The sequence below is a fragment of the Clytia hemisphaerica genome, unplaced genomic scaffold (genome assembly GCF_902728285.1).
Source record: "Clytia hemisphaerica strain Z4C2 unplaced genomic scaffold, Clytia hemisphaerica genome assembly, whole genome shotgun sequence".
NCBI classification, from domain to species: domain Eukaryota; kingdom Metazoa; phylum Cnidaria; class Hydrozoa; order Leptothecata; family Clytiidae; genus Clytia; species Clytia hemisphaerica.
In genome coordinates, this window is record NW_027103287.1 from 213,932 (window position 1) to 235,849 (window position 21,918).

A 21,918-nucleotide genomic window follows, 5' to 3' on the forward strand; every position below is an offset into this window, starting at 1 on the left:
TCACAGACTATTTCTATGGAGTACTTATGAAATGTTTCGATTTTTAATAAGACCATACGGTTCATACTGACAATTTATTTGACAGCTCTACCAAGTTGTCAACAACCTCAACTGTTCTAAAGGTTGACAGGGGTCAGGCTTTTTGACCCAAAAATTAAGAAGTTTGAGCGTGTAAAAGCTTTGAAAATTCGATGTCATCAATTATGAGTTGAGCTGTGATTCCGTTTTCCGTTAGCTTATTCACAATAGAAGAAACCCTGATCCGATGTTTCCCCGATATTTCCGTTCGGATAATCAATAAATTGGTTTCCCTTTAACGCTACTTAATTGTTTAAACTTTTTGATTATGTCATCGTCCGGGCAAACAAAACCACTTCCTTCTTCGCAATGAAATTGTAACCAGAGAACATTCATTCTAGAGGGTGTCAACCTAAAAGTTTGAAGCCCGACAGTAGTACCACTCCCTCAATTCAATGTGAAAAGGTTTGTTAATTAAAATTGATGATCTGAAGTAAACGATATCTTATTTAAAAATAAAACTTTTAAAACTCGATACGATGGTTTCAACAACATTAGTCGTTTTCAGTCTTAGTCAAGCATTTAAAAGGTCAACACATATTTTTTCTCTCGGTTCATTTATGAGAAGACGTTTGGTTTATCTTGTATAGCAGGTGTATAAGCTTACATGTTTTTTAGAAGAACATCCAAAATTTTTTGAAGCCTTCGGATGTTCTTAACTTTTTGAGTTTTATTAAGCCTTAAAAATGTTCTTAACAGGTTCTTATTTTCGCCATCTTTTGAGAATTTTTGTAATTTTTTGAGTACATTTGTCTATTTTCCTAGGTGTTTTAGAGTTCGAAGCCTTAAATGCCCTTAACTTGTTCTAAACATTTTGGCCATACTTTTTTCTTATAAAAACGTAGATTCAGGTTTATATAATCTTCCAAATAAAAAACTAACGCTCTCATCCATTTAGAGGCTAAATTTGAACATCACAAACCGATCCATAATTGGACCGTCTAGATTTTTTCATATTTTGAAATAATAATATCTATAATTGTGTATAGCATTATTTTGAAGCTTCCTGAGACTGATTTGTAGTTCCTGTATAATAACACTTATTAAGCTGTTTTTCTTAAGATCAAAATATTATCATCAATGAAAATCGAATAAGAATCCTGTTCTCATCATCAGATTCAGCTGTTCCAGAAATAGTCTGTGGTCTAAACGTTAAGGAGGCCCAAAATTGAAGCTCAGTGAAAAGAAGATAATATACACTACCGATCTTAACCTAAATAAGTTTGAGTTTATCGACCCAGTGACCATTGGTATTCATATATTGGGGAATTAGGCCTCAGCACAAATAGTGAAAGAAAACATCCTCCACATTGCCCGATAATTAGAGAAGAATCTCTCGAAACGTAGCCAAACACAAATCCCGTGATCCAAGCCACGGTAAACTTCCAAATGTTATTCTGATGTTATTAAAATCACTTTGCTATGTTGAATTTCTTAAAACTAAAACAACTTCGTAAGAACCGGAAAATCGAACCGTAATGAGCGGAATCAGAAAAGATCATGGTCAATTTCCGTAGATTTGATAACTTCAGGCACTTGAATGTCATTTGGAAACTTTTTTGAAACATTATAAACTCTCGGATCTTTATTTTCGAAGACAAACATTAATTTCCGAGCATTACAAAAACTTTTGAACTTTAAAAAACTGTAAGTGCCATGGAGAATGCTATGGTTATCTGATTTTTCACTATAAAGTGCGTCTCGAATCTTTGTTGAAAGAAAGTTTGGTCGTACCTTCGAAACATTTTCTGCCGATAAGGTACGCTGTAAGACCTCACCCTGGTGCAAGCACAGAAGATCTAATTGACCACTTAAAACCAATTTTGAGAAAGAAAAATGCAGACGTGGTAATAATCCATGGTAGAACAAACGATCTGACAAATGATGGCGAGACAACGAAAAACATAGAGGCAATAAACCGAATTGCAAAAAAGATTGCCCCAAAAACCAAACTTGTCATCTCAAACTGCATTTTGAGAACAGACATCAATGGTGGACAAGACAAGGTGAATGATCTGAATGAATCGATGGAAAAGATGTGTGAGAATTTGAAGTTTGACATGATAGACAACACTAACATTACAGAAAAGCAATTATCAAAGGGTAGCTTCATTTAAATAATCATGGAAATTTCTCGACTTGCGCAAAATTTTTATAAAATACATTCGTGACTTGGAATGACGGACAAAACACGAACCTGACACTAGCCTGGAAAAATTGATATATTGAGAGAGAAAAATCAAAAATACCCCTACAATTGGATACTTAAACATAAATTCATTTCAAAACAAATCTAATAACCTGTTTGCCCTTACTGGTCATCTTCTAGATATTCTAATAATCGCAGAAACTAAATTAGATTCTTTTACTACTGATGCCCTCTTGAAAAAAACAAATTTTAAACTTCCTTATCGAATTGACGTAAACAAAAGATCGGAGGGTATGTTGGTATACATAAGGAAGGGTCTTGCCTCACGAAAACTGAGGTTATACAGTGAGAAGGGAATACAGGTTATTATATTTGAATTACGACTTAAGAAAAATAAGTGGCTTATCTTAAGTATTTATAAGAATCCTAAAATAAAGATTGATTATTTTCTAGGTGTATTGTCAGAACATATTGACGAGTTTTTAGGAAAATTTGATCGTCTATTGATATTAGGTGATTTTAACACTGAGCCATCTCAGACTGATTTAAAACAATTCATGGGAAAATACGATTTAACAAATCTTATTAAACAAAAAACCTGCTTTAAAAAAAACAGAAGGAACCTGCATCGACCTAATTTTAACAAACTGCAGGTCCAGTTTACAACACACCCATGCTATTGAGACTGACCTCAGTGATTTTCATCTAATGCCAATAACAATTTTTAAAGAGGGATATCAAAGACTTCCTCCTCAAACTATACAATACAGAGATTTTTCTAAATTTAAAGGATTAGAATTTAATTTAGATTTATCACAAACCTTGGCGTTTTTTCAGCCAACAGACTATAAACAATTCGAGTTAATTTTTACCTCTATTTTACAAACTTATGTACCAATCAAGAAAAAGACCATCAGGGGTAATGACAAATCTCACATGACAAAAGAACTCAGGAAGCAAATTATGAAGCGCTCTCGCTTAAAAAACATTTCCAGAAAAACAGAGCTTCCTGAGGATAAACAAGCCTATAAAAAACAGAGGAATCTGGTAGTAAAATTAAACAAAAAATATAAAAAAGAATATTTTCGAGTATTGATACTACCAAAGAAAAATCCCTCTGGCAATATATGCAAGCCTTATTTTACAAACAAAGGCACATATCAAGGCAAAATTGTCCTTGCTGAGAAAGATGACATTATCTCTGATGATAAAAAGATCGTAAACATATTCAATAAATACTTTAGAGACATTACAAGTACCTTACCAATCAAACGTACAGGGAAAAGATTTGATAAATCTTCGGAGCCAGTCTTAGAAGCTGTCAATCACTTTTCAAACCATCCAAGTATAGTCAAGATTAGGTCAGATGCTTGTAATGATAATCTCCAAGAAATATTTCAATTTAAATGTGTAAATAATGATATTATTAGGAAAATTATCCTTTCCCTAAATCCAAGGAAATCTGTTAGTGGTGATTTACCAATAAATATTTTAAAACTATCAGTTGATATCTACCTGGATTATATAACTAATTTTGTAAATTTATCAATACAGAACAATGTTTTTCCAGATGAACTGAAAGCTGCTGACATAAATCCAGTCTTCAAAAAAGAAGATGAAATGGACAAAGTCAATTACAGGCCCATTAGCATACTACCAGCAATCTCCAAGATTTTTGAATGTGTGCTTTTTAACCAACTTAACGATTTCATCGAGCCTAAATTTAGTAAAATTCTTTGTGGATTTCGTAAAGGCAACAGCACACAACATGCTCTTTTACGCCTTCTTAAACGCTGGCAAGCATGTTTAGATAAGAATGAGATTGTTGGCACTGTTCTAATGGACCTCTCTAAAGCTTATGATTGCCTGAACCATGAGTTACTCATTGCAAAGTTGCAAGCCTACAAAATTGGGGATCCTGCTCTGCATTTAATATACAACTATCTCAAAAAACGAAAACAGAGGGTGAAAATTGGATCTGTTTTTAGTGAATGGCTTGAAATTCTTTCAGGAGTACCACAGGGTTCTATATTAGGTCCCTTACTTTTCAATATTTTTATTAATGATATCATCAAATTTGTAGAACAATGTGACATTTGTAATTTTGCTGATGATAACACAATCGATAGTTGTGGAACCACTGCAGATACCGTACTAGACAATCTTAAAAACGATTTAGCCATTTTAATATCATGGTTCGAATCCAACTATCTGGTTGCAAATCCAGGAAAATTTCAAATGATGCTACTAGGCAAAAATATTGATAATTCCACTATTTCTATAAAATGTAAAAATGTGATAGTTAAAGCAAAACATTCGGTTGTTTTGTTAGGAGTAATTTTTGATGAAAAACTTAATCTTAACCAACAAGTAGATAAAATTTGTTCTACCGGGTGCGCCACAAAAAAGTTTCTCTCTTTAAAACTAATTTTCTGGAAATCTAAAAGTTTTAAAAGAACCATTCCTATTTTATTGGAGAGAAAAAAGATAAACTTAAATTTTGGTGAGTCATTTATTGTATTCGATTCATTAGATAAAAAGTTATACTCAATTGAATAAAAAAGTTACTTTCAGAAAATGCTCAAAAACGTTACAAATCGACCTATCAAATTAAACAGAAGCATAGTTATATGATATATCAGTAATTTCGTTTAAGTCATTAAAAATGATAATTAGCTGTCTAAATGACCTTTTGTTATTTAAAGGAAGGTTGAAGTTATTTAAAATAAGGTTGAATTTCAATGAAAGGAAGAAAATTCGTCGAAAAAGGCCAAATAATCTGGTAAAATTCATAAAAATACATCAAATATGGGTTTCGAGGTAGATCCAGCCTTACATAGACTTTATCCAGTCTAGAACCAAAAATCTAAGAAAAATTCCAGTAAAACCAAATTAGATTAATGTTGATGAGGATTTTAAACCCTTTCGACCCTTTTGTTTCAAAATTTATGTGTTTTGTTACGGAAAAATGCTCTTAATTATGTAAAGGCTATCGCAATTGCCAAATTTAAAGTAAAAATTTGATAGGTCGATTTTTGACGTTTTCGAGCACTTTCTGAAAGTAACTTTTTTATTCAATTGAGCATAACTTTTGATCTAATGAATCGAATTAAATAAATGACCCATCAAAATTTAAGTCTATTTTTCTTCTTTCCAATGAAATAGGAGTGGTTCTTTTAAAAATTTTAGATTTTGAGAAAATTAGTTTTAAAGAGAGAAACTTTTTTGTGGCGCACCCGGTATTGTAAATAGGAACACTACAGCTCTCCAAAGAATAAGGAAATATTTGGATCAAGGAAAAGCCCTAACTCTCTGTAACTCTTATATACTTTGTCACTTCAAATATTGCCCCTTAATTTGGATGTTTTCTCCTCGAGCATCGAATAACGAAATAAAAAGAGTGCACAAAAGGGCTCTACGTGTAGTACATTCAAACTTCTCCTTATCCTATGGAACTGTACTAAACCGTACAAATACTGTTCAAATCCACACTCAGAATCTCCAGTATCTGATGGTGGAAGTCTTCAAGTCCATAAATGGCTTAAGTCCTAGCTTCATGGCAGAAATTTTTAAAATTAAAGAGGTTGAAATCAATCTCCGCTCTGCAAAACTTCTGATCCTCCCTGAAGCTACCCGCTATACGTTCGGTATTTACGGTTTATCTTTTAGAGCATCTTTGCTGTGGAACCAATTGCCAAAAAAGTTGAAATTACATGACATCAAAGATTTAGCCAAGTTCAAAACTGAGATAAAAAACTGGAATGGCTCTAAATGTTCATGTAACATCTGTCGGTAATTGAACACAAAAGATCTCGTCGTTTTTAATTTTATTTTGTAAAATGTTGGATTTTATTAGTTATGAATTTTTGATTTGTAACTACGTTCCCCCAACAAGAAAGAAAGAAATTATTATTATTATTATTATGTAATTGTCGGATCTGAAAGAGTAGTGCCTCGTGTGCTGTTGTTATGTAGAGTTTTGAATATGGAACAATCAAAGGGACGACTTGAGTTGATAATCTTCAATGCAATACAGTAAACAGTAAAATAGTAAATAAATCGGGCCTTCAGATCATACATAACTAGTATAGGCGGACTATACTAGTTTACTCACACATTGTACCGGGTGCGCCACAAAAAAGTTTCTCTCTTTAAAAGTAATTTTCTCGAAATCTAAAAATTTTAAAAGAACCATTCCTATTTTATTGGAAAGAAGAAAAATAAACTTAAATTTTGATGGGTCATTTATTGAACTCGATTCATTAGATCAAAAGTTATGCTCAATTGAATAAAAAAGTTACTTTTGGAAAGTGCTCAAAAACTTTAAAAATCGACCTATCAAATTATTCAGAAGCACAATTACATGATATATCAGTATTTTTGTTTCAGTCATTAAAAATGATAATTAGCTGTCTAAATGACCTTTTGTTATTTAAAGGAAGGTCGAATTTCAATGAAATGAAGAAAATTCGTCGAAAAAGGCCAAAATATCTGGTAGAATTCATAAAAATACATCAAATATGGGTTTCGAGGTAGATTCAGCCTTACATAGACTTAATCCAGTCTAGAACCAAAAATATGAAGAAAATTTCGGTAAAACTAAATCAAATTAATTTTGATGAAGATTTTGAACCCTTTCGACCCTTCAGTTTCAAAATTTATGTGTTTAGTTAATGAAAAATACTCTTAATCATGTAAAGGCTATTGCGATTGCCAAATTTAAAGTAAAAATTTGATAGGTCGATTTTTAACGTTTTCGAGCACTTTCTGAAAGTAACATTTTTATTCAATTGGACATAACTTTTGATCTAATGAATCGGATTTAATAAATGACCCATCAAAATTTAAGTCTATCTTTCTTCTTTCCAATGAAATAGGAATGGTTCTTTTAAAATTTTTAGATTTCGAAAAAGTTAGTTTCAAAGAGAGAAACTTTTTTGTGGCACACCCGGTAGAAATTATATACATTCTTGAAAGTGGGTCTGAGCTCAAAACAGGATTTGTAAGAGATTTTATTACTGATGTATTCAATGCAATACACACATTTTTTGCATTGAAAAAGAACAAGTATTTCCGTGCGGGCCTTCAGATCTTGTAAGCAGACTAGACTAGTATATCCCTGTCTTTATACATACCATACATTCTTGCATTAAACGAGTGGGCTTGATTTCCATAAAGGATCTTAAGGGATTTAATAGCTGAAGTCTTCAATGCAATAAAATTGTAATTGGAACAGAAACAGTACTTCCGCACCGGCCTATAGATCATGAAAGTAGACTAGCCGGACTAGGAAGTCGCTCCTAAACTACAACTAACATTCATTCTTGAATAAAACGAGCGCGTCTGAGCTTAAAACAGAATTCATATGAGGATATTATTGTAGAAATATACAATGCAATATTCTGTAAATTGAAATTGAAACAGAACAAGTATTTCCGCGCGGGCCTTCAGATCTTGTAAGTAGACTAGACCAGTATCCCTGTCTTTCTACATACCATACATACTTGTATAAAACGAGTGGGCCTGAATTTAATCAGGATCTATAGGGATTTCAAAGATATCCTTAAGATTCCAATCTGCCTCAATATCGGAAACAACAAGCTCAAACATGATTGTAGCAGCTTTTTGATTTGTTGATATCGGTTAAAAATCTCAGTTTATTTTCAAAAACAAGCAATATATAGTAGCATGGCGGTACCATTTGGAAGACAAAGCCAAAATCCCTTACTAGTTGAAATATAAAAATTAATGCACAAAAACTTTATATCCTTTAGCACCACAAATGAGTGATTGCAGGATAGCTTAGGCTATCATGCCACTCGTAGCACCGTGTTATAAACCTGTAGTAAGTAATTAATTCTGCGACCCCAATCGGAGGCGACCCGAAGGCCCTTCCTTCGATAGCTATCTACCCGAGGGTGCCACTCTTTCTCCCTGGATTGCTCCACTCACCCTTGAGCCTTCTCTTAATTGCTTAGCATCAAGCAGAGAGGCATCAAGTACCATTTTAAGGAGTCTTTGGTATGGCCCGTCCAGGGTTTGAAACCACGATCTTGCACACCGTAGCTGGATGCTCTACCTTCAAGCTACGGTCCCCTGACCGTATACCTAGACTTGTATAGAAAGACAGAAAGGGTCACTTCGATCAATTTTGATTGGCTTTATTGAAGTATTACCCTTATTGATTTTACACTATTGCTTTAAAATTAAAGCTATTAAAATCAATAATTTCGTCAATAAGAATTGGCGAGAAATTGTTTATTCAGCCAAAGATTTCCGGTTTCAAGAATCAAAAACAAAAAGACGAATTTTTGGCATTCAAAAGACTTGGCAAAAAATGCACAGTTGAAAAAATTCTGCTTCAATTTTTCTAGTGTGGGATTTTTCCTTAGACACAACAATAAAACGATTTTGACGCAAATGTCATTATGAAAATTACATAATTCATAAAATTGAAAAAAGAAGTTCCTTCCGTTTTGTTTTGATACGAAACTACGAATCAGCCTTGTCGATTTAACCAAATTTGGTTCACAAGTAAGATTCGGCAAAGAATATCACAGCTCGAATAAATATCAACCTATGAAGACAAGGTACCGCACTATTCCAGAAAATACCCTATAGAGCTAGATGTGAAGTTTCTGGGGTGTATACAAATCAAGTTTATTCATTTCGAGTTCGGTTGTCCGCACAATCATAAAGTTAGACGTGACGTTTTTTTATAAGAACAAACTATATAAGAACACAAGGCTTCGCTGAAGGCTGGACTCAAAAACACCCACCCTATTTCTTAGGAGAATGGATAAAAATAATCAAAAAATGGTAAAAATGAGAACATGTTAAGAAAATTTTTAGGCTTATAAAACTCAAAAAGTTAAGAACATCCGAAAGCTTCAAAAATTTGTAACATGTAAAAGCTTATACTAACCTTTAGGAGTTATTCTAAAAATATCCTATTTTGCATGTTCCCAGCTGCCGGACAACGTTGTTTTAACGTACATCTAACGTAATGAGGGACGTTATGGGTTAATGTGTGCATACATCCGCCATTTCCCTCATATGACGACATTGATACGAAACAAGCATATTTTTCGACGAAATTCAATCAGGATTTGAAAACTTAATGACATTGGAAAATGACGTAAAAGGACAAAATTGAAACAAAAAGATGAAAATAACAATCAGTTATTCGAAAATTAACACAAACAAGTTAAATGATCATTCTTAAAAGCGTACGTAACAATGTAAATTATAGGTTAGTAATAGCGAATTTTGATTAGGTAGACTGTGCTAGACTGGGTGCTAGTCGTGAGTTAAGAGTCAGCGTCAAAAATCAAGGGATCTAATTTCTTATTTACAAGCTGAACGAGCAGGGACACGCACATAGGGATTGCGTCTTCAATATATTCAATTGACGGTGAAAGGAAATTGATAGTGCTTTTCATCGTTCAAAAAAACAAAACAAAAAAACTAAATTCAAAACAGACTCGTTTACTTTATGTAACAATCATGCGAATGAATTATAACGTAAGCATGACTGTGGGAATATCTTATATTCCTACCTAGTCAACTTCTTTAAAAAAAATTGTGAAAGCTAACCGAACTTTTTTTGAAAAGGTTAAATAAGAAAGATATCGTTTGCTTACTCATCAATTTGAATTTACAGTCTTTTTCACATTGAATTGACACGGAGGTGGAATAAGATTGGTTAAAAAGAGGAACAGAAGAACGCTTTTTCGTTTATTCAGTACAATATAACAATAGGTAGACACCGTCTTAATATGAAACGTGTGTCTCATATGAATCACTTATGTAAAAAATTGGGCAATGAGACAAAACGCACTTAGATAAAATTTAGAGACAGTCTTTAGAATATATTAGAGGAGCTCGTTGACATTTAGTAATATACCAAAGATAGTCCTAAATAACATTTTTAATGAAGCTAATAAAACTTGAAAGGTCGATTGATCTGTTTTTAAATGACACCTGTATAATTTAACAGCGGATCATTAAATAAAGTTTAGTAAACTCACATTAACCGAACAAAATTTCCTTAAGTATCGAGATTGACAATAGTTTCATATCATTGGATTGTGGGTTCAACCCCCAGCCAGGTCACACTAAAATACCCAAAATGGTACTTGATGCGGAACATTAAGTTTAGTAAACTCACATTATAACCGACCAAAATATCCTTTAAGTATTGGGATTGAGATTGACATAGTTTTATATCATTGGATTGATATAAGTTGTGGGTTCGATCCCCAGTCGGGTCATACCAAATACCCAAAATGGTACTTGATGCTCTCTCTGCTTGATGCTCAGCAAAGGATCAAGGGTAATTGGAGCAATCCAGGGAGAAAGAGTGGCACCCTCTCCTGTCTTCGGGTAGATAGCTATCGAAAGAGACTTACTTATCGCTGTGATCAAGGCGAAAGGTCCAATCTCAGAATAATTCTCAGTTTTCTCAGACACTAATTTTGAGATTGGACCTTATGCCTTGATGGCAGCGTTCAACTGACATGTTCCCGGTGATTAATTTTAAAACCAAAACTAAATGCCGAATTTTGTTGTGTTTGTTTATTCGGATTTTAGTTTCCATGGTATTAGAAGACGGAACTACTTAAAAATATTATTAATTGACACCTAGTTCCGAAAGCATCAATTTTGTAGATCGTAGTAGTATAAAAGTAAGGAAATGAAATACTATATTTTTGACGATATTGATGCTTTTTTTAATTCAGTCATGCAAAAGTTGCGGGAAAACAAACAGAATTGATTTTCAAGGTTAACAGTACTGGTGATTCACGCCGACATATGAAGAATGAAGAAATTGAACTAAAATGTAAGCTTAGCCTTTTGCCTCGGAAAACAAAATGCAGATAATCTGAATTGCCAGAATTGAAGGAAGAGCCTCTGGACAAAGCCTTAGCCCGTTATTACATGTATTTTCAACAACAATTTGACATAAATTAGGTTATGAACCACATTTGTCTGTACGTACTGTCTCTACGGCTAATTTCAAATGTCTTTGCCGTAGAGGGTCTGTTGTCATTGTCTTTTCTCATTTGACATTTTTCAAACCGACCGCTGCGATGGAGTGTTGGTGAGAGAAGGGAGACGACGAGAAAAGTGTTGCTTTTTTTTATAAATCATACTTCATCGCAAAGGTCTCCGTACGGGAATTTTTTTATCCAACAGACAATGCGCACAGAGTGTACTACGAAGCGATAAACGTGAGATACACTCTGGTACTTGTGATTATCGGCGATCCAAAAAATATCTGCAATCTGATTGGTTAAAAAGAGTACAATATATCTTGTATTTTACATGTACAAAATATTAAATGACAAAAGATGTTGCATTGTAGCGGTAGAAGAAATCTAACGCCTAAAGGCTCGGAAAATATTGTACGGAAAAATCTCGGAATTCGTAAAATATTTCTCATATTGTACTCGCAACTTTCCGATAACTTTTACATATTGTTAACATGCTCAGATCCTTATTAGCGAGCAAAACTAGAGGAAACTAGAGGAAACAAGTGCCGTCTATAAAATGAATGAGACCGCACTAAACATCCAAGATTTATTGCTACATTATTATTTAGGAAAAGGAAGATGAAAATGTCCCTTGATTACAAAAACAAATACATGAAAAATGACACGAATTTATTTTCTTGAAAGCATGATTCAACACAAAAATATACTCCAAATTTAAGGATGGAATGAACAAATTGCTTTTAAAACGTTTTCAAGTATTTTTTTCCGAGACATTACTGATCATTGTTTCAAGCATTTTTTACTTTCGACGTGAATACCTCAACAACTTTGGCACTTTAAAGTAACACCATATTCAAATTATCAAATGTTTAGATATAGATCATCTCTGCATGTCTCGAGTATGCAAAGTGCGATAAGCAGAGTGATTTCCCTATCCTAGTACAGTGAATGATATCGCATATGGCCTGTTCCGTTCATCAGAACAGGCCATATTCCTAAGTGATTTTTACAGAGCCTTTCCAACTCTGCTTAGTTTGTTAAACTCTTCAAACTTGTCAAATCTTGGTCAAGTACCAAATAGCTAAGAAAACATGGACGTTGGATTATGAGATTCATGCGAAACTGCTAGTATTATTGTGCGTAAAGAAACACGAAGAGAAAGAAAAACATAATTCTTACGAATTAGCCATGAATGGTGTCATATCTAGTTCTTCAGGAAACGGTATTAGCGATGAAATCTTCCGCGATTTGTTGTAATGCTCGAAACGCTAGAAATGACAAACACTCTTTATTCATTAAGTTCAAAAGATCGCGGGTGTTATTTTTAGCAACGTAAGGTTTAATTGTATTTCTTTTTTCAGGGATAATTTGGAGGTACTGCTGGCTTTATACCTTTCGTATGTTGACTGCGAGTTGAGTATCAAAAATAAACACAATTATGATTTCACCGATAAAGGTTAAGAGCCCTTTCCAGGCACAGTAAGGCACGTGGGTTATAGAAGTCGATATTTTACGTAGATAGTCCATTAATTTAGGACTTTTAGAAAGCCTTTAACTGTTTGCACGGAGTCAAAAGCAAGCCTGCAAATAGGAACTCCTAGATAGTAACGCCGAAGCCTATACCAGTCGTTCATCGGACCTTAAAAACAAAAAAACGCCAACAAACCTTGAAATGAAAACAGACTACAATCGGTAATTTCTTCATCGATAATTGTTTTGTTGATTCCTTTAACAAAGAAAAATTATTAGTTAAATCTTATTTAATAGTCTACCCTTTAAAACCATTACCTGATATCGAGCGAATCACATTTTATGCCTAAAGATACAAAGGATCAAAGAGGGATATCCGTGTCTTTAGTAGAGATTTCTGCTGCATGTCAGAGGATCAGGCGACTTTTAGACAAAATGTCTTAGATTGTACATGAATTTTACGAAATTCTCTTCAGAGAGTGATGCTTGGGAGAGTTTAGAAATCCTAGTTAGAAATCTCTGATTAATAGATAATTATTAAATTAGCTACAAAAAGGTATTTCAAACATCTGAGGAAATCGGATTTTTCTACCACAACAGAGAAGTTCATTCACAAACCTGATAACTTTGACATTTACTGCAACGAATTTTGGCTTCACTTCCCAATTTTTCAGGTCGTGTGAATCTAAATGAAAATTCATCAGAACTATGATAACAAGCGCTAAGTATGTCAATCTGAGAAAAACAAGCAACATGCTGAACGGACCTACCTGGTGATCAAAATCAGATAAAAATAGGACAAATAGCAAGAGAGTAAGAAAGTGTAATGAGCAGCTTGAATATAGGCACTTTTCTGCCCAAATTTGCTCAAAAAATTATTTTTTCGAAAATCAGGCTCCATCAGAAATTAAATATTACCATTTTATAGCACTATGCAAAAAATAAGAAAAAAACACCAAGCCAATCTCGAGAAATGCTCATTTTCCCTAAATATGACAAAAGGGAGTTTCCCCAAATAAGAAAATCCGATTTTTACAGCCAAAAAATTTTTTCCGGAAAAAACAGCTTGAGTTACGTTTTAGAGATACTTGCCTTTTATCTTTTTCCAAAAAAACTAATGAAGCAATTTCACACAAAGTCTAGAAAACCCCATTTTTAGGCACATTTTGGCCAAAATTTGCCCCAAAAAATTATTTTTTGAAAATCGGACTTCATCACATTTTAAATATTACCATATTACATCAAAGTACAAAAAATCAGAAAAAAATATCGATCCAATCGCCAGAAACGCTCTTTTTCCCTAAAAGTGACATAAGGGAATTTCCCCAAATAAGAAAAACCGATTTTTACGGCCAAAAAAAATTTTCCGAAAAAAACTGCTTCAGTCACTTTTTAGAGAACTGCTTCAGTCACTTTTTAGAGAACCTTGCTCTCCATCTTTCTGCCAAAAATCAGGAAAATCTAATGAAGCAATTTTGCACCAAGTCCAAAAAAAACTTGTTTTTAGGTAGTTTTTGGGCCAAACTTGCGAAAATCCGTATTTTACGACGAAAAAAAATTTTCCGAGAAAAATTACTTCAGCCACATTTTAGGGTACATTGCACTCTATCTTTCTGCCAAAAATCAGGAAAAACTAATGAAGCAATTTTGCACAAAGTCCAAAAAACCTTATTTTTAGGTAGTTTTTGTGCCCAAATTTGCCCCCCAAATTTTTTTTTCAAAAATCGGGCTCCGCCACTTTTTAGGCATTGCTATTTAGTATCATTGTGCAAAAAATTAAAAAAAAACTAAAGAGCCAATCCCGAGAAAAGCTGCTAACAGGAAAATGGTAAAAGGGAATTTCCCCAAAAAACGAAAATCCGTATTTTACGACGAAAAAAATTTTTCCGAGAAAAATTACTTCAGCCACATTTTAGGGTACCTTGCTCTCTATCTTTCTGCCAAAAATCAGGAAAAACTAATGAAGCAATTTTGCACCAAGTCCAAAAAACCTTATTTTTAGGTAGTTTTTGGCCCAAATTTGCGAAAATGCGTATTTGACGAGGAAAAAAAATTTTCCGAGAAAAATTACTTCAGCCACATTTTAGGGTACCTTGCACTCTATCTTTCTGCCAAAAATCAGGAAAAACTAATGAAGCAATTTTGCACAAAGTCCAAAAAACCTTATTTTTAGGTAGTTTTTGGCCCAAATTTGCCCCCCAAAAATCTTTTCCAAAAATCGGACTCCGTCACTTTTCAGGCATTGCTATTTTGTATCATTGTGCAAAAATTAAAAAAAAACTAATGAGCCAATCCCGAGAAAAGCTTGTAACAGACGAACGGACAACGGTCAAATTAAAGGACCTCCCGGTAGGTCCAATAAAGTACAGGATGTCCCGTAAAGAAATTCAATACACAAATCTTATTGTTCAAAGGAGGATTTTATGGGACGGGACCTCGCAACATACCCTATTGATCGAATTGGGCTATTCCAGAAATAGTCTATAACCCCTATGTTGAGGAGGTACCAGGGTGGTCTGGAGAAAATAAAAAATCCAAGATGGTCTGTTTTTTCGAGTGTAAAAATCCAGAGTGGTCCAAAAAAGAAAAGAAAAGAAATCCAAGGGGTCCTGAAAGATTGAAAAAAAATCCAGTGGGCTCACCTTTCCCAAAAAAGACCTTAACATAGGGGGTACATTTTTTTCTGGAATAGCCCATTGATTTCTGTATTTTTCTGCATATTTTCGCGTTATCATGATGGGGAATAAAGGGCTTGAAGAATGAACCACAGATTGGGTTATAGTTCACCAGGGTCAAAAGTCATCAATTGTTGATGTCTGAAATCGTTCGTTGAAAAGGACATTTGGCATTTGACACTATACAAATCTGTTTTTTATTCAAGCCCAGTCCCCATGCAGGCTGCAATGTTTTAAGGCATGTACTTGCACGTATCCACACACACCTAAAATCTACTTAGGGGGAGTGCTAAATTCCACACATTCAATTCAGAGTTTACGGCTAAACAAGCAGCGCATTGCATACCCTGTCACACACCTGAAACTCTAAAAATTAATGGTTAAGGAGTGCGATTGACCACCTTGTCACGCGTCTGAAACCTGCTGAAACTCCTAAAATTAGTGGTTTAGGAGAGCGATTGACCACACACCTGGCATTTGCAAATGATGAAACCTTCCCATGTGACGTTAGGGTTTAAAAGAGTATACCTTTTTAAACAGTCTATTAGTGATTGTGGTATAAACCTTTCGTCTTCGTGAGATTGTGAACTGTTGGAGTCTGAAAAATAAATCATTAAACTGGATGAATACCAAGATAAATGCTTTAAATCGCAAAGAAGAATTTCTTGCTGCTAACAAGTCTTTTCTACGCCTTTCAAGTCTGGTTCTCGCCATGAAATCTGAATAGTTATGTTAAAAATATATTTGTTGTAAAATATTGGCAGGAAAGCATTAGGCCTGTCTTACGTATAAACCTTTAGATTTTCTGAAAATGTATAGGGATATAGATCATTTTTTAGTCACCTAAAGTTATCTAAATTCCTAAAAGGTTATCTTCATAATGAATAATTTTGAAATACCTTGACTACTATTCAATGAGGTTTGAGATGCAGGATAAAAATTTTTATTTTGTAAAATAACAACCTGTAGCAACGATAAAATACAAAAGGTGACAAAAAAGATCTAAAATCTTCATAATGAATAATTATAAAATACCTTGGCTACTATTCAATGAGGTTTGAGATACAGGTGGTACAGGTGTTCGCCGACCTCCAGATGATCCTGACTTGACAGGTGTAGAGTTGTCTGTCATTCCCAGATCCAATGAGATATCCCAAAATGGATCCACTGTTGTTGAAACACCACTGATGAAGAAAATCAATATCTTATAAAACGTTCTTATAAAAATGAGCCTTTAAATAAGGATTGACAAATTTGTACACTGTACAAAATAGACTGTTGTCTACTATTTATTGTTGTCATCTTCAATAAATTAATTTTTTGCAGTTTTTGGTTTTTTTGTTCTTCAACTTAAACTTAAACTGCAAACTCAAAGCAGTTTGTCAATTTGGATGAAGAAAATGGTCTAGGAACATACCATCTCATAACTAAAAAGACTGAAGTCACATTTTTCCATTTTGAGAAAAAAGCAAATAAAGGTTTTCAGAGCTAAAAAAGCCTTAACAACAAAATTGGATTTAAGCCTTTTTAACTCTGACAAATTTTGTGAAGTAAAATGCTGAAAATGATGAATTTAAATCTAAAAACGTCCATTTTTAAGGCTTTTTAGTTCTGAAATGTGAATTTAAGGCTTTTAAAGAATTGACAACCTTCCAATGGATCAAGTCTTATAAATAAAACTCAATTTAAAAAAAAAAGGTTACAGACAAGGTATAAGAGGTAAAATTTTGGTAGATGAGGCTTTCTAGACCTGAAGAATGGCTTCTTAATATGATATGATACGGTAGAGTGCAAACTATTTTTACTTTAGCATTGGAATAATTCAGCTATATTGACGCAAGGGTATCTTGCATTTTTCAAAAGAGCACTCCTACACTTTTTCGATACCATCATCCAGAAGAATTTACCTTGTATTTTCGTTACAAGTCTCCTCAAAAGTTGGTTGAAAAATGATGTAATTTCACTGCCCAAAATCTGGCGTAACAGTTTAAAAAAGTTGAACTTCTTCTCTCAACGTAATCTTTTCTGCAGGCAAAAACGATTGACAAAAAGTTTTCGCTAAATTTCACGCTAAAGTGGAGACGGGACTTTGTTGTTAGGTGTAATGACATTGATTGTATGATTGAATTAAAAATTGATTGAAAATACAAAGTACCTGCAAGCCTGACAAGTGAGTTCTGACTGTAAGCCACCAGTGAATATTTGATCAATGATACAATTACAATTATTATGGTTATTTGAAGGTGCTGTGTTGTTATCACGACAATGCCGATGCAGAACATCCAAAGCTGCGATGAAGAACTCATGTGCATCTTGTTGTTCGTAACCTGAGTAGAGAGACAAGATTTCTTTACTCAATTAGGACTTTATAATGATAATTAGGACAAGGATGCATTCCATTTCAGAATACAGACAGAATTTAGTCATTTGAAGAACGAATTAGGCCTAAAATATTTTCACATTTTAATGAAATGATTTGTCCCAATTGAAAAAGAAAATTAGTTCAAAAATTTTTTAAACATCAACAAAGTTTTTTGAAAGGTCTAATTTTACGACAAGATTTAACGACTCTGGCGAAGGCTTTATGTGAAGGAAATTAGCGTTTTTCTTAAAGTTTTAAGTAAATTAATGCCAATTAGTGTGAAAAATGCTTTAAATGATTATAGAAGGATCAAATTGCCAAAAGATGTATAGATAGCCATACAAAGTAAAAATACATTAATCAAAACTTTTTGTGTCTGAAAGAAAGCTAACCTGCTAAATGTCTTGCATTGGTCCATACTTTATACAATAATCGAAAAGGGATGTGTGCTGTTTTCTTTCCTGAGTAAAACTGAAAAAGATAGATTGCAACAGCATGAAACATCAATATAGTAAACATTAATTTATGATATGAAAGTTCACTTTTCAAATTGAGCTACAATTTTTAATAAAAATCTTCAAAAACCCAAAGTAGAATGAGGATTTTTTGGCAATATGTACAAAGAAAACAAAAAACGAAACTTCATCCCACAAAAACGAGCTAGGTATAAAAACCTAGTTTCAACAAATTAGTTCCCGTAATAAGATAGCTGAAAATTCTAGTTTTGGTAGAATGAAAATGTCTGCATAGAAGGTTTGAAAGAGCTTCTAGCAATTTGCTAGCTTGAACAGGCTTGAAGTCAAATTACCAAAGAAAATTGATGACCATGCAACAGTTCAATAATTCAAAAAAGGATAAAAGTCATTTTAGAATAACAAAATATTTGAATTGTCCGCTGAAAAGGATAAGAAATTAAAAACATCTGGTGTTGCATTCAAAAAGAAAACCAATAAAATAAATATACACCTTTTCAACTGTAGTTGCATGGTCCGACGCGTGCCACTTAATCATCTAATTATCCCCCTAAACTTGATCCAATCCTTTTTTGACACCTTTTTCTGTTGTCTATAGGTGCGAAAAAAGGACTGGGACGGTTTTAGTGGGATAAAGCGGACAGAAAGAAGCGCGGGCAGCAATTGGCTGCTAAGGTCGAAAAGGTGTTTTTTTACCTCTTGAAAAAGATTAGACATTTCACAGACCAGACAGTTAGGTGCTTCTTCAGCTGGACAATGATGGGAGTCAGACAAGAAATAATTTCTTAGCATTGGTGTGTGTGCAAAAGCCTGTAAGATGCAGTTCATAAAACAGGTGCTGCCAAGATTTATCAAGCCTCGTAATCCTGAAAAAAATTAAATAATTTTATGTTATGAAACAAGCCATCAGCTTTTAGGAGATAAAATATTATTTTTTGGATTCATTTATCTAGACGAACCTGTAAAAAAGCTCTGGAGAATCATTTTTTCTCTTTAAAATTCAGTCAGAATATATTCAAGTAAGGGCATATAAGTGGCTTCACAAACTTGCCAATTCCCAGTGACTTACCAATATATGAGGAATCTGTTAGCTTCAATCTTTTACTGTGCATTTTTAACAATTCCTTTTCAATGCTGTTTGGCTCCCACTCAAAATACTTTCGCTTTCCATTGTCTAGAAGTTAAAAAAATTTAAAAAGTAATTACCGGGTGACCCATGAAAATGTATAAGAGTTTGGAGGGTAACTGTGTCCGAAAAAAATTGAATTTTGACTAAATTCTCTTTTCGTGGTAAAGAGGAAAGGCAAACTTAAATTTTGATGTATCATTTTTTAATTTTGGAAAAGTAGTTATCGATATATGGAGGTATAAAGTCAAAAGTCATTATAAAAAACAGTTAAAAAACGTCAAAAAAGAAAGTATCAAATTAATTAATTAACAAATAAAAAGAGACATTGAGTGAGAAACATATTTTGATTTCTTTTGACAGGAACATTCCAAATGGCCCCATAGAAAAAAAATCGCTTATTTTTTTCTTAACGAAACTTTTAAGACAAAGAAATAGCAAATGATCAAAGGAGAGATGTTTGTTCTGATACAAATTTGATACCGTCTTTTTTGACGTTTTTTAACTGTTCTTTATAATTTCTTTTGACTTTATACCTCCATATCTCGATAACTACTTTTCCAAAATTAGAAAATGATACATCAAAATTTAAGTTTGCCTTTCCTCTTTACCACGAAAAGAAAATTTAGTTAAAATTCAATTTTTTTCGGACACAGTCACCCTCCAAACTCTTATACTTTTCCGTGGGTCACCCGGTATATGATCATACCTTGATCTCTATGGCATGATGACTGGCAACTAGGACAAACTCTGACAGTTCAAGACAATTGGAAATTCCCTTATCCACAGATATCGAACAACTTTGTTATACCATTTGGACTACAAAGTATACCAATAAATTAGCCTTCTCATTTTATATCCATACAGGGGGGGCTGGACAAGCATTTCCAGGGGGTAATCCAAGAAGGATTTCCATTTATACCTACAAAGATTCATTATATACGAATTGAATGAGTGTGATTATTTTCGTGGCCTTGTGGGTCTCTTGGGTTACGTGGCTCGTGCCCTCGTGGGTTATGTTGTTCTGTTGCTCTCGTGGGTATCTCGTGGGTCCAAAAAGAAATTATGTGGGTCCAAAAAAATTTCCGTGGGTATTTCGTGGGTCAAGAAAAATATTACATGGGTCCAAAACAATTACGTTGGTATCTCGTGGGTCCAAAAAAATTATGCGAGTCCTTAAAATTTGACATTAAATTTTTACGAATTTTACGTGAAGAAGCTTGTTTTACGCTTACAAAAACATAACCGATAGCGCTTGATCTAAATTTTTTTTTTATCATCTTGATCCAGAGGCTTTTTTCTTTTGACAATTTAATTTAGTAGGATTATACCGAAATTTCGACCTGTTCCTGGGAGACTTGAGGACTTCCATTTTTTGAAAAATTCTCCTGGCTGTCAAATGTGAACAGCTATTTGATGATTTTGCATCGGTGGCTGCTTCTGTGTTGGGAGATCGTCGAGTGAGAACATTAATTTTCTGTGGTTAAAAAACTTTTTTTTTTCTTCAAAAAATCAGGTTTCAATATTCATGGTTATTTACACTCTTCAAAAGTTCAATATTCTCCTTCGATCCAAAGAAGGAATTTTTCAGTTATTCAAATTCCCGGTTATTTGAAGTAAATTTTTACCCCCCTTGGAATAACCGGGAGTCTTGTAATAAAAGATATATGTTACGATTGTACACACTTTTGTAGGAAAACAGTCTTTCTTGCAAAGTCTTACAAACTCTAAAGTACTTAAAGAACTCATAAGTCTATACCGAGTCTATACACAGAGTCTTGGCGCAATTTTTTGGACCCACGAGATACCCACGTAAATTTTTTGGACCCACGAGATACCCACATCATTTTTTTTTGGAACCACAAGATACCCACGTCATTTTTTTTTGGAACCACAACATACCCACGTCATTTTTTTTGGAACCACGAGATATCCACAAAATTTTTTTTGGCACCCACGAGATACCCATGTAAATCTTTTTTTGGACCCACATAATATTTTTCTGGACCCAGGAAATACCCACGTAAATTTTTTTTGGACCCACGAGGACACAAGACCCACGTAGGCACGTAACCCACGAGGGCATGAACCACGTAACTCACGAGACCCACGAGGGCACGCAATTAATCACACTCAAATTGAATCAAACATACATTTGAGTTGAGATGCTTTGTCAGCTTCATCTTTAGAAATGGCATCTATTTCTTTATCGTAAACATACGTCTCACAGATTGAACAATAAATATTCCCATAATTCAGATCAACAGCTAAATATATTAGAAAAAAATAAAAACAAGTGTGGCAAATCAGTGCCATAAGAGTGCTTCTATATACTTAAAGAACCAGAGCCAGATCAATATTTTAAAAGTTATCTTCCATTAAAAAACTAAAGGTTCAAGGTTATTCACAACGTTTTTACATAGAATTTCAAATTTTTTCAATCATCACTGTACATATGATTAGTGCGTAAGCACAGAACTCTGAGTGATGTACTTTTTAGTTTTGTAATGGAAAATAACTTTTAAAATATTAGAAAAAAATAGATATATCTTAGAGAATGGAAATGTACATACACCTACTAATCCTTAA

The 21,918-nt window shown here is 33.6% G+C and overlaps 1 protein-coding gene across 2 annotated transcripts in view; it reads right to left on the minus strand.

Annotated features, from left to right (window-relative positions):
- Window positions 1-12,383: 12,383 nt before the first annotated feature.
- Window positions 12,384-21,918, minus strand: part of LOC136808750 (ubiquitin carboxyl-terminal hydrolase 22-like) — a 151,219-nt gene continuing 141,684 nt past the window's right edge. For both annotated transcript variants that reach the window (XM_067065298.1, XM_067065291.1), the window contains exons 4-13: window positions 21,483-21,596; window positions 19,273-19,377; window positions 18,900-19,069; window positions 18,123-18,201; window positions 17,524-17,695; window positions 16,404-16,552; window positions 15,897-15,966; window positions 13,312-13,378; window positions 12,890-12,949; window positions 12,384-12,491 (exon numbers count right to left, since the gene is read on the minus strand). In XM_067065298.1, the coding sequence (XP_066921399.1) occupies window positions 12,399-12,491; window positions 12,890-12,949; window positions 13,312-13,378; window positions 15,897-15,966; window positions 16,404-16,552; window positions 17,524-17,695; window positions 18,123-18,201; window positions 18,900-19,069; window positions 19,273-19,377; window positions 21,483-21,596 (1,079 nt within the window). In that variant the 3' untranslated portion in view covers window positions 12,384-12,398. The remainder of the gene's footprint in view (window positions 12,492-12,889; window positions 12,950-13,311; window positions 13,379-15,896; window positions 15,967-16,403; window positions 16,553-17,523; window positions 17,696-18,122; window positions 18,202-18,899; window positions 19,070-19,272; window positions 19,378-21,482; window positions 21,597-21,918) is intronic.